General features: G+C 34.2%; 1 protein-coding gene across 2 annotated transcripts in view; it reads right to left on the minus strand.

Moving 5' to 3' along the window:
• Positions 1-13,536, minus strand: part of CHES-1-like (Checkpoint suppressor 1-like) — a 139,075-nt gene that overhangs the window by 78,021 nt on the left and 47,518 nt on the right. The window contains exon 1 of one of the 2 annotated variants that reach the window (XM_067780362.1): positions 2,565-4,626. The exons of the other annotated variant lie outside the window; for it this stretch is intronic. Within the exon in view, the coding sequence (XP_067636463.1) occupies positions 2,565-2,578 (14 nt within the window). The 5' untranslated portion in view covers positions 2,579-4,626. Of the gene's footprint in view, positions 1-2,564; positions 4,627-13,536 lie in introns of those variants that run through there. 2 annotated transcript variants of the gene reach the window in all.

A 13,536-nucleotide genomic window follows, 5' to 3' on the forward strand; every position in this document is an offset into this window, starting at 1 on the left:
AATTAAATTTTTTTTTTTATTTTAGTATAATTTTTCGTTATTGCTTTTTTTTTTTAATATTGTTAATATTTATTTACTCTTTTTATACCTTTCATGAAAAGGAAATGGTATCGTAATTTTGTCACGAATCTCAAAATTGTAAGTCCCTAAAAGAAAAGAGATAGACCCACCAGTAAGTATAGCGAAATGATCAGGATGAAGAGCTGAGTTGACTTAGCCCCGTTTGTCTGTTTGTAGGCAAACTAGTCCCTCAATTTTTGAGATATCTTGATAAAATTTGGTGAGCGGGTATATTTAGGTGTCCGATCAGATATTTGTCGGAACCGGCCGGTTCGGACCACTATAGCATATATCCCCCATACAACCGATTTTTCAGAAAAGAGGAGTTTTGTCATATCTTTCTCAATTATCAGATTGAAGCTTCAAACTTCACCATATGCTTTCGTATATTGTACATATTGTTGTCTGAAAAAATGAATGAGATCGGTCGTATATATAGCATATATCCCCCACAACCGATTGTTCAGATAAGCTTTTCGTAATTACTGCCCCATTTTAACAGCTAGAGGCTTCAAATTTCAACGAATGCTTACGTATAGGGCAGTCATCGTTGTCTGCAAAAATCATAGAGATCGGTGGTATATATAGTATATGCCCAATATAAACTGTCATTTCTGTCCCCCTTTTAACGGCTAGAAGCTTCAAATTTCATCAAACACCGAAATCAGCCGAAGACAGTCCCAATCTTACTTGTTTATAATTGCGATTTTTGAAATAAAAATGTTTGCTTAGTATTTATTTATTCTTTTATTTGAATCTCTTTTCTTATAGATTTTTATTACTGTTATGCTTCCAACTTTCAATTTTTATATTTTTTATAAATTTTTTTATTTTTTTTATTTTATTGTTATTATTATTTGTTCAATATCCTTTTTCTTCTTTGTTCAATTTTTAGTAGGCCAATATTTTTTAAACTTTAGCGCTTTTTATCAGATTTTTTCATGTTCATATTGATTTTTTTTTCATATTTTCTTTTTTATTTAAATTATTCTATTTTTTTCTATCTTTCAATTACTTCGTTGTTTTTTAATCAATTGGTTTATTTTCTTTTTTCATCCTTTTTTCCGACGCTCATTTCAACTTTTCACGTGTTCTATTTTCAATTGAATTTGATTTAACGAATGTAGTTAATACCTTTTGTAGATTTTTATGGCAAAGTACACCATACGCATTCTTAATATTGTCGCTACGTATGAATCAACATGCCCTTATATAAAATTTAAGCATGACACGAGCAAAATGGAATGCTGCGAAAACGAAAAAAAAATTAATTAAATGGTAAAAATTATTAAAGAGAAAAAACAATATGAGGGCCATTCCAGCGAAGAAAACAAAGTCATTACTAATTGGCGCTGTTTCGCGATAGCTGACGCCACTTTGGAACAGCAAGGGAGATCAAATTTCAAGATATCTAAATTTCTAAATAAAAGACGTATTACATAAAATTTGAGCAATCACTAGTCTAAATTGGGTGGCACTGTGGAATACCTCATAAGAAACCAAAATGCTGAGATTAATAAGTCTCATGCGCTTGCTAGTGAGTAATACTAAAAACCCGTATAAGTTCATACAATTTTACCCAACAAGTGAATTATCTGTATTGACTAGGGATGACAAACCGGGGTCCCGGTCATTTTCAAGTACCGAAAATCCCGCGATTATTGGACTTTTATTTCGGGATTGTTGAAAATAGCATTTTAATATTTATTTAAATAATTTAAAACTTGGTCCATAAATATCCCTATTCAAGAGTAAAACAAATATTATACTGTGGGGCAAAAAAAATTAAAAAAAAAAAACGATGTCAGGATTTTTGGTATGGTTTCTATCTGAAGTTAGATTTTGCAAATTGGTTCAGGCTTTCGAGATATTCGTGTCTAAAATTGGGACAAACGGCCGACAAAAATCGCAAAAGTTTTGTAACCAGAAATAGGATTAGACTTTCGTGAAGGTTTCAACGTATTGAATCCGAATGAGTGAAAACAGCACCGGCACTTCAAGTTTATGATATATTCGAACTTAAAAGTGTAAAAAACGCTTTTCAGTTAGATACATTTGAGGTCATACCACTAAAAGAATTTTTTAAGATTATTTCTCCTGTGAGTACCAATCCTACTCTTCACAATCGAGCGAGCTTTTAGAATATCTCAAATTTTTTTTTGCTTCTAAGAAGTCGTCTATTAGATTTACTGACTTTGGCATACGTCAATGTGTTGCAATGTTTGTCAAAAGCCATAAAGAAATCTATACAGGCTAAATTTCGGTACAATCCCGGGAGTGAACCTTCAGATACCGCAAATCACGGGAGCCTAAACAAACAGAAAGTCATAATCCCTAGTATTGACACACGTGTATGTGAGCATGTGAATTTCTTAATATTTTTATTCATTCATATAGCAAGTCTTTAAAATCTTTTTTTTTTTTTAATTTAAGGCACTTAAACTGTTAAAATTCTAAAGGCAAGATTAAATTTTACATAAATATGCATACACACAGCTACTCACTTTTTTTTGTACATATGTATGAGTTATATATGGCCAATGTTTGCTGCTTCACCGCCTCCCGCCGTCAGTTAATTATCAGGACTTATACGCGTCGTGTTGACGTTTTTTTTTTTCTATATTTTTGTTGTACGTATTGGATCTCAATACCCGGTTTGGGGTGTGCTCTTTGTTTATTAATTTCTCAAACGGTCACTCAATATACAAAATAATTTCCCACTTATTTGGCGCTCTCACAGCGCTATCTCACAGCAAGCCTATTGATGCTGATCTCACAGCAATACACTGAATCAAAACACGAGTTTTTTATTGTTTTTTTTTTTTGTTGCTTTGTAAGCAAGGCTGTCGGCACGACGACACTTTTGCTCCCCTTTTATAGTAGTATTAGTAGTGTTGGTAGAGTAGCGCTTCACTCGGTATGCGGTCAATGAGTTTACAACTGAGTAGTAGCCGAGGCGTATGTTGGGAGTTGTTCGTTCGTTTGTTTGTTTGTGTTGCACTAATTTGATAAATTTACAAATGCATGTATGGATGTTTTAATTGTTTTTGTAACAATATCACTTAATTATTTTTGCTGTATCAACTTAGTGATATTTCATTTTTCATAATCTAAAGTCGTACAATTTGTTAATTGATTTTTTAGCATTTTTGTTGAATTTTATTTTAATGTATTAAATTTTTATTTTACTCACATGTGCCCCAAATAGCTTTTAGTCTCTATCGCTAGTTGCTCACTATAAATATCAGTTTTTCCAATTTCTATGACTCTATTTTGTTGCCTTCTTACTAGCACGCCTATTTTTACTGAGCTATGTCAGTTTTTAGAAATTTTACGCTTACAATTCCGATTTTTGCACAACACACTTAAAATTGCAATTTCATTAGCGAAATTGCTCGTTGTATTCATGTATTTCTCGCTTTCACAGCGCCTCTGCTAACGACGTTCAGCTGCGCTGTTTTTATTCTGCCGCAGAGCAGTTTACAAACTATCAACGTGGGTGGAAAATTTGCTTGCAATATTTTTAGTGATACAACATTACAAAATCAATCAAGTAGACTGCAGCTAACGAATTATAATTTAGTACAATTTTTTACGCAAACAATTTTTTGCAAAAGTTTTATATCTGTTTATTACACAACAACAAACATAGTCACGCACACATGCACTTAAGTTCATATAATTTAGCGTCTGTGTTCATATGCCAAAAATTATAACAAATAAATTTCTCAATTCTTTGTACACATTTTTATTTAAACAACAACAATATGCGTAGAAAAAATGCTTTTAAGTTTCTTTTAGTATGTATCCCAGCGAAAATTAATTTGATCCGTCTGGTTGAAAGGCACAAAACAAATTAGTAGTACGATGCGGTCGCGCACAATGTTAGCAACAACAGAGCCACCAACCAATCACCAAACGAATCAACGAACGCACACCAAGGCAGCAGAAATGCCGGACTGATATAGCCGCACAGTGTACGAATTTGGAGATTAGGACAATAAAAATCGTAGATCCGAAAATAATGTATATGTATGTATATATGGATAACGTTACGGACGTTCCACTCTTTCGATAAACGACATCACATTAAAAAATTAAAAAATTTTGCATAAGCGGTACACACCGTCTTTATGGCGATCTAAAGCTACCGTTCGGTTGCTCTGAAAACGTTCCTTATATTTGAGGTGACATGATATTTGCTTAGAGTTTTTGCTATACTCTATATATGCTACATGAAAATGTTGTAGGAATAGTTAATAAAGGATTATCCAAAGATTATATCGCTGCAGCGATGTTTTTTGTTGGTTAAAGATCGAATGGAAAATGCTCGGACGTTTCACTCTTTTTTCGTACTGAAGCCTGAATTTTAAATGCAATTTTAAATGCAAATGATATGTTCATATTTTATGGTAAGTGTAAAAAATTATGTCGAAAAATGCATTAATTTTTGCAAAATTAATTTTTCAACTTCACCACTCAAATACAAAAAAAAATGTTCAAATCAGTTTGTAAAAAAATAAGAGAAAATTTTTTGAAAAGAATTCAGACGTTCCAACTTTTGACATCCTTACAATTCTGACGGCTAATTTTTCTTGAAAACCCAGCTATGAGACCATAAAAATTCCCCTAGATCCCCTTTAGGCTAGAAATTTGGATACGTAAAACGACACATTTTTTTAAACTTGAAATATATTTTGCTTGCGAACGCTTGCGAAAAATCACGGGTTTTTAAAGATATCGCGGTATTCATCCCGTATGTTTTTAAACCGTTTTTTTTTAGTAGTTTGATGTGTGCTATTTGTTAAAGTTTTGCCCAGAATTTTTTTTAAATAATGTAATGGATCAAAGGTGATTAAATCGAAGATCATAACCAAGCCAGAGTTCAGGGGCCCTATTCGCTAACTGTGAGTTTTAAAATGTACACAAGAGATTGTGTAAACTTTGAAATTCTGATTCTGTAAAGCAAAACTGTGAACAAAATAACTGACTGATAAAAACTTCGTGAGTTTTCTTGGCAGCCAGTGTACACTATTCTGACATTCAAAACTCATACGCACTGTTGCATAATGACTTTTTTGTTTTCATGGCGTTTGATGAATATTTTCTCACTGACATAAGACTTTTACATTCAGCGCTCATTCAGCAAAACAATGTACACAATAATTTACAGAATCGCATCAAAATTTAAAGTGTAAATTGTGTGTGCAAATGAGTTTTCAATGAGTGTACATTTTGCAGTTTTTCACAGTTACTGAATTGACCCCCTGGTAACAGTTGTTGGTTAACCAAAAGCAGCCACACAAAAAGCCTTGTAACACAGATATATGATTCAGCTCATAACAAAAAACAAAAAACCAACGGGAAAAACTGAAGTTATGCGACATACATACAGACGTAGTCATAGCCCTATTGGTAGGCCTGGGGGATTAGAAATTTTACGGCACGAGTTCGAATCTCACTCACATAATTTTTTTCAAATTTTTTTCCGCCTTCTTATTTTTGATGTGTAGGTCAATACGAGTAGTTTGACACTTCTCTCGATATTTTTAGACGCCTATTAGCAGTCGACCCCTGTTGTAAATTATTACCCAAATGCCTTTCACTTTGGCATCCATCTTGGCAAAGGAGTAAAAAGATTCGAGTAAAATTTCAAAATTAAACACTGTTAGCCGAAACAAACAACCACGAAAGAAAGCAATGTCGACGTTGCCGCTAAACGTAGACCCCGCCAACTTTTCTTATATCGTGTGGGGTGTTGTGAGGCGATAGCAACAATACATACTCCTCATATAATCACAGTTCGCAAGAGTAATGAGATAGCGGCAAAAAACAAGAAAAACCAAACAAACAAGCAAACACACACAAACACATTCACTAGTATTTGTTAACATTTGACAACTAAACAATAACAGCAATAGCATTGTGCCAGTAACGGCAAAAACAACAAGAAGGTAATAAACACGTTGTTTTGTTGATCGGATTCATTCGTATGCCATCGCATATCGGATATACACAACAAGAGCAGCAAGAAAAAATGCAACAAAAATAAAAACAACAAGCAAGTCAATTAAAATACTCATACAATATTGTATATACATACTACACAACAAATACAACGTTGCTGTGGGCTGGCTGCACTCAGTTGGCTGAAGATTGTGTGTCACCAAAAATGTTGCTATTCCCGCGGTATTTGGCAGCAAAGTAGCACTCGAGAGAAACTGTATACGACATCTGTAACTAGGTATGTATGTTAATATTTAAAACAACAACTATATTATGAATAATAATACATGGGTAACTAAAGAAATAATAAAATAATCACAATGTGAATGCATTTCAATACTCCACACTCTCTGAATGCAATTGAGATACTCAATTAACAGAATGCAACAAATGGTATAGTGATACATCGGGAGTGCGCTACAGAGTTCTTTGAGTGTGGAGAATGTGAAGAAAAAAGTTACTTAATATAATACCAACCATACATAATAAGCCAAAGCATGAAAGGCAGACAAACAAAATTATTACAATGTTTCAAAAACACCAACAGCACCAAGATAATTGAATTAGTATAAAATTATTCAATAAAAAATGAGAGGTACTTCATCGCTTAGCGCTATCCCTTTCATATATTTTATATTGCTAAATGCTGTTAAAATTTGATCTCTCTTCGGAAAATTACGCCTCTAATACACATGTACTTATACAAAAATTCTTCCCCATGCTTACTGTGTACATACATACATATGTATGTATACGGACTCATGCATACATGCTTACATGCATACGTATAGGCGCTTATGCATTGCATTCACACATGGGCATACTCTCGCAAAATGCTGACTTTTAGAGTGACTAGATGGCTGACAATATTCGGGGTGGTGTCGCAGAATTTCTGCTGTACTTGTGCCTGTGAATAACCTGTTCGGGTAGTCGATTTTATGGACTTTCATGGGGACGCAGCATTTATAGATGGGGTTATCACCGGAAGCACACAATTGTACTGCACACAGAAGCAGAGCTAAGAGTGCTTGCAACTGGTAGTGTAGACTGATTATATTGCTATCATTGGCCTGAACGAACTGCCCTAGTTTCTGTCTACAGCGAAAACAATATAAATCTTAAAATCCAACTAAGAACAACCTTGCTATTTTGGATTAGGTTGACAAGTAAAACACTTCTTGATCTTTTTGAAATCAAGGACTATGTCAAAAGAATATGGTATGACCCTTAAGAGTATTCGAAAGAAAAGTAGATGCCAACGGCGTGTATCGCAGGAATATTGAGCTTTACTTGTATTACGGAAATATGAACTTAGTACAGTGAATAAAAGCACAAAAGCTTCGTTGGATATGTAATATTATGCGGGAGACTGACAAAACTCTCCAGGTAGTTGAAGGTGAATTATAACGCAGATACCTGTCTTTGTAGACCTAACTCTACGGTGTCAAACACGGATCTACTGCATGATCTATGGCCCAAACTATCGGCTCCATGTTGCCTTCTCTCAACACTTCTTAGCCGAATCGTTTGGTACCAATTTGCTTGTAATCGGGCGATTCAATTACAAGTCCTTACCTTGGTAAGATAGGAGTGTATCAAGCTCCAGCCATTTTATGGTTAATGGCATCCGGTTGTTAGGCAACTCCACCCCGAATCATAGGTACGTTCTTCTCTGCTCACAAGTAATTCGCCTGCAACATGTTCTGTGTGTAAAGATCAGATACATGCTACAGTCCCACAATTCAAATACAAGTATTAGGGGCATTGTGAGCAACCCTTTCTAAGCACCACGATTAGGGATGTGACACAACCTTTTAAAGCCTTATGATCCACAACGTACCTTCGCCATGAACTAAATATCGATGTAATCTATCAGTGCAAATGTCTTTCTTTATGAATAACTACTTAAATGTTCCCAAAAGTGAGAGCGTCATATAAATTCGTTGTGAATAAAACTATCTGTTGTGAAATTACAGACAGTAATGCTCACAAGTACTTACGACACAAGCACTCGCAGGATACATCTTCATTAATCATATTATTAAACCACTTGCACATTAAGATACATCTCCTTAGTCATAGGTACTACGTTCACTCAGTTATACGCTCGTTCGCCGTGAAGGACTACCAATGTAATCTATAAGTGCCCAGCTTTTGCCAGAACTAGGCGCAAGTACTTCGGTCGCGACTCACTTGGATCTCCCGAGGATTTATCCAAAGTTGAGATCGGTATCTTTCGGAGCTTTATCGTTGCTACCCAACGATTCTCTAAGTAGCTAGATCTAAGTCACCGTCATTTTTGGTGTATGTGGTATCACAACGAACCTTCGTGTTATCCAAGTGAGCTATCCTTATCAGGGCAGCTACCACCTAACCTAACCTAATCTATAAGTATAAATGCACTCAAGATACATCTCATCATTCACCGGTACTAAAAACGCAAACCTGATCATATAGCAGGTCCAACGAAGTTTCCAAAAATTTCAAAAAGAAGCGTGGGAACTACCCACCCTTAAAATTATCCATAATTTTCCACGACGAGGGACCCTGTTGCAACTGAACTACCAGCTAAACGTTTCGCGTTCATTTATATGCAACCTTTGATTTTACCAACATTATTTGCTACATTTATTCAACTCTAATAAACTCACCATTGAATATTTCCTGTTATGCATCATTTTTTAAACAACGTGCACAATTTAGGGATGTAACCAACCTTTTCTTTGACGTTCCGCAGAAGCGTCTTTGAATCACTTGTGTGCAGATCAGCACGTACTTGGGCAGCCTACTCCATATGAGAAGTATATGAGTAAACTCCCACCAAAGAAGACAGTATTACTCCGAAGAGAATATTGTCTGATTCGGCGGCTGAACCAACAGCAATACTCCGAAAAAAACACCGTCAACTCCAACGAAGAAGCGAACTTCCACGGAGGCAATCCTACGCATTCTGGGTCACCCTCCCAGAATTACGATATGAAACCACAGCCACCGCGATGCTCCCACAAGGGGGCCATCCCAGGACAGGAAGGTGAGACCTGAACAATTCAGATCACCCGACTTAATTTCCTGCTCCCGCGGTGGCAGTTTTTATAAAGACCATGCTTGGGGTCCCACAGGGTGATACCAGCGTTCTCCCTGCTCCCTTTCGAGTAAAGCCACTCAGGATTGGTTAGCCTTATCGTCACTAATAAGATGACGTACATTTGTTACGGTTAGGGTGCACTGATAGGTTTGGAGTGTGAAGATCCGAAGATCAAACACAAACCAAATTAACCACCAGTACAGTATTCCTTTTTATTCACCATTTAGGCACATACACTCTGTATGTAGTTTATTCCTAATAGTGTGGATATGCTTTTAGGCGCGCTTATGAAAGCTTAGTAACATTTGTTTGGATTTTTACAGTATTTGCTTTTAATACTTTCGTTGTTACTATTATATCAATATGATCATATGTATGTATTTAATTATTATAAATTTTAAAGTTCAAGATCTTTCGAACTCAAAACACGAATCTTCAGTAAAATTTTAAAATTTTCACTAAGAATTTTTCCAAGTATGCAATTTTTGTACAATAAAGTGAAAATTATAATCCCCTAAAAAGATTTCCTATTTTTTTTGCCCTTTTTTTTGTCAGCTGAGTTGAGCCTTTTTTTCTGAAAAACTTTTGAACGTATTTTCGTAATTTTAGAGAAAAAAATATCAAACCCAACTTTTTTTTAATTACAATTAGATTTACGTCATTCAACGCACAGGCGAGCCACATTTAAAATGTTAATTTTGTGACATTTGACCACTCTAATCTCTTTTCTCTTTGACTTCTTGTGCACACAAATGCATTTTCACTCTCATCATTATTCAATAACAACGCACTATTGTTGTCTAGGGATCCTAAATTTGCCTTTTTTCACACTCATTAAATTTACCACTTAAATTAATGCCTACGTACTACATACATACTTACCGATGTATGTATGTATGTGTTTATGTATGCATATCTGTTTAGATTTTTGTTTGTTTGTCATTTGGTTATCGTTGTCATCCTCTTCACCCTTAAATGTCTGGTTGTTCGTTTTGATAAAATTCTGTGTTATGTGTAAGTACATACATGTACAGTTGTGAGCACGAACATAGCAGCAAATATGTAGGCATTTCACAAGGTCTTCGATTAGTCGTATATGCTGTGCTTTAATCAACTTTTATATTGGAAACCATGGAAACAACGCAAATCTTAAAATTTTGCATTAATAGGAAACTCTTGCGAATTGTCCAATATTAGTTATTCTCTTCTTTTAGAAAAAAAAATATTTCAAAAATTCGTTTAAGTATTTTCATGGAAACTTCGAAATTTTTACTTATATATTCCAGAAATTTTGTGTGCCTGCAGTTTTGTAAGCCACAATAATCTTTGGCTTAAAAGTGTGAATTGTGTTTTAGAGTTTCCTCCATATAAAGTGTATAATATGAAAGTGCACTCGACTCTATGGCAAAACATGGGGACTTATCTCCCTCTCAAAATTTTATACTGGACATTTAGTACTGTTATGAAGTCAATAGTTACCTAGGCTTCCTTAACTTGGTGGCCAACAGATGGTAACAGATTAGAACGTCCTCTGCTGATGTACTTACATAGCATCTTAGTTGGAAAAACCTGCCAAACATGAGAGTACGCATATGAAAGAAATAAGAAAATTCATAGGAAATCCCGTGTTGCAACTATATGATGAAATGGCCCCTACATTATGAATCTCACAAAGTTCCGAGGTGTCCGTTGTGAACAGAAATTTTTGGGAAACAAATGCCTCTGACTCAGAGGATTGGTTCACGGACGGCATAAAAGTTTGATGACGGAAAAACTGGAGCTGAAATCTGCAGATCGAACTTCTGGAAATCTATACCAAATGGATGCTATATTTCAAGCAGAAACCCATGCAAAGAAGTTTGCGGTAGAAAATGCCTACGAAGAGGCTTATCCTTGTGGATTATCCTCTCTATTTCAGACAGCCGCACGTGCGGTGTTACATAATTACTTATAAGCTAGTGGATGAGTCCTAAAGCATATGGGGCTCCCATTAAACTGATTGGACTATCAAAACGGCATACTCAAAACGTTTATAAAAAATCTTAGCAAAAATTTAGAGCTTATCACTAAGATTTTAAAACACTTCCAAATTTTTCGAACACGTTTCTGAAATTGGTGAATTGTCAAACCAATTTCAAGTTTGATAGTTTAAGTATAAAATTAATCAAGGGTCTTTGTTAAACTATCGAAAATAAAAAAAAGAACTTAATGGCCAAATTTGTTAAAAATTGTCACTGCTATTTTCGTGTTCGATGCTGTAGACACTTACAATATATATATTTAATTTAATATGTATCACTTTGTTCGAGTGGTGTGCTACTCAAAATGATGAAGTGAAATTTAATTGAATACATTTCTACATTGTATGTATATTTAAATGAGCGGAAAATGATTATTTAGATGAATGAGAATTAGACATAGAGGAAAAAAATAAAAAATATTCTCCAGGAAATTGCATACTTACACTGAAAAAACTTCAAAAACTCTGGATAAATAATTTTTAGCACCCCGTAAAAATAACGAAACTGGTTTTTTTCCAATTTTCTTTTACATTAAATCTCGAATTAAAAGTTACCTAAAGAACAAGAAGAATGGGAGTGAATTCGTATTTTTCCCTCAACTTATCATTACTATGGCGAAAAATCTTCTTACTATGAGGGATATTAACATTCAATAGTGCTGAGTTTCAGAACTATCAAAGAATTTTCAAACGGATCACCACTACAAGTGGATTAATAGAGAGCTGAATCCCTTACAAAAAGAATAAGGACTGTTATTGATAAAAAACTTTCGTTCAGAAGTTATTAAAGTTCAAAAGTTGAAGTAAGATTATGTGGAATTTGTAGGTCGTCACATATACTAAATGTTTTGTTAGCGTTTGTTTGATAGTTTTCTAAACCAAGCCTAAATGCTGCGCCTAGTAGGCGGAACCTTGGCTTAAAACCGCAGAGTCGTAGTAGTAGATCAGTTTTCCTCACTGTATATATTGCATTTTCGCAAATACTATGAAATATATTTAAAAAAAAATATCACTAGATATAGGTCCGAAATTCTCGGTCAATCATTTCTTTTTAAAACCACGAAAGCTGCCAAAAACATCATAAAGCATTTAACTTTCTGTAAAAATAGCTTTTAAAATCAACTGTAAACTAGATCATGAACCAGTTCAAAAAAAAAAAAAAAAAATTGAAATGAAATTACCAAATTAAACAAATTGACAATGTTGTTGAAGCTTTACCTATATTGAATCAACACTTTATTCTCCTCTATCGTCGCTATTGGGAGTCGTATTATTTTGATCAGCCTAATGTTGTTGTAGATATATACATATTAGTATTCCCGGTCTTTTTTAAGTCCCAAAACTCCCGGCATTATTGGACTTCCGAGATTGCTGAAAATAGCGTTTTAATATCCATTTAAATAATTTAAAACTTGTACCAAAAATATATCCCTTTTAAGAACACAACAACCATACGCTGGGGAACAAAAAAATATAAAAATCGCTGGCAAGATTTTAGTTATTGCTTTCTAATTGTAGTATTGAAGAGAACCTTTTCCATCGTGTCAAAAACGTGTTAAAAAACTATAAAAAAGCAACAAAAACTAAATTTAGATAATTCCGGGATTGAACTTTCAGATCCCGCAACGCCCGTGAGGCCAAAAATCCAAAAATCCAATCATCTCTAATACATATGTATGCATGGCATTGAAAACTAAAAAAAATTGAGTGGTCATAATTTCGTCCCTTTACATTTCATTAAAAAAGTGTTATCGAAAATTTGTTTGTATTTATTAAATTGTAATTTGTGGTTTGTTGTTTCTAAACCAAACTTTTTGATTATTTCAATTTTCACAAACCACGAGCTAATTAACGCCGTCACGCTGTTTTTAGTATGAAAACAAAATCCAAATTTACTTGCCATATGTTTAGGAAGAAATGAATCTGAAGAAAAATTATCGTTTCTATATTTGCAGGCATGCGTATTTTGCTGTTGAAACAATTTTATTGATGACGTTTTTAGAAAAATGTGCTTTTTTGTTTATATAACAAAACAATGTGCTCTCGTATACGAATACCCGACCAATATACGTAAATGAGGAGAGCGAAAGTTAAAATGGAGAAATAAGCGCAAATATTATGACGTAAAGGCGAAGATATAAAGTAGGTGTAGAATATGAGAAAATACCAAATGGTTTAATAAAGTATTTAAAGTAGTGTTGCCTGAATTTAAATTTTCTAAAAAGATACCGGCAAAATAAACAAAATCTTTCTCATTTTTCCAATGAGTGGGAATGATACAAAAACGGCCTAAAAATCAAAAAATTCTTGAGTTTCAATTTTCTTAAAAGCGACCGGCAAAGTAAAGGAAATCTTTCTCATTTTT

The sequence above is a fragment of the Eurosta solidaginis genome, chromosome 4, assembly GCF_040869045.1.
Source record: "Eurosta solidaginis isolate ZX-2024a chromosome 4, ASM4086904v1, whole genome shotgun sequence".
Taxonomy (NCBI): domain Eukaryota; kingdom Metazoa; phylum Arthropoda; class Insecta; order Diptera; family Tephritidae; genus Eurosta; species Eurosta solidaginis.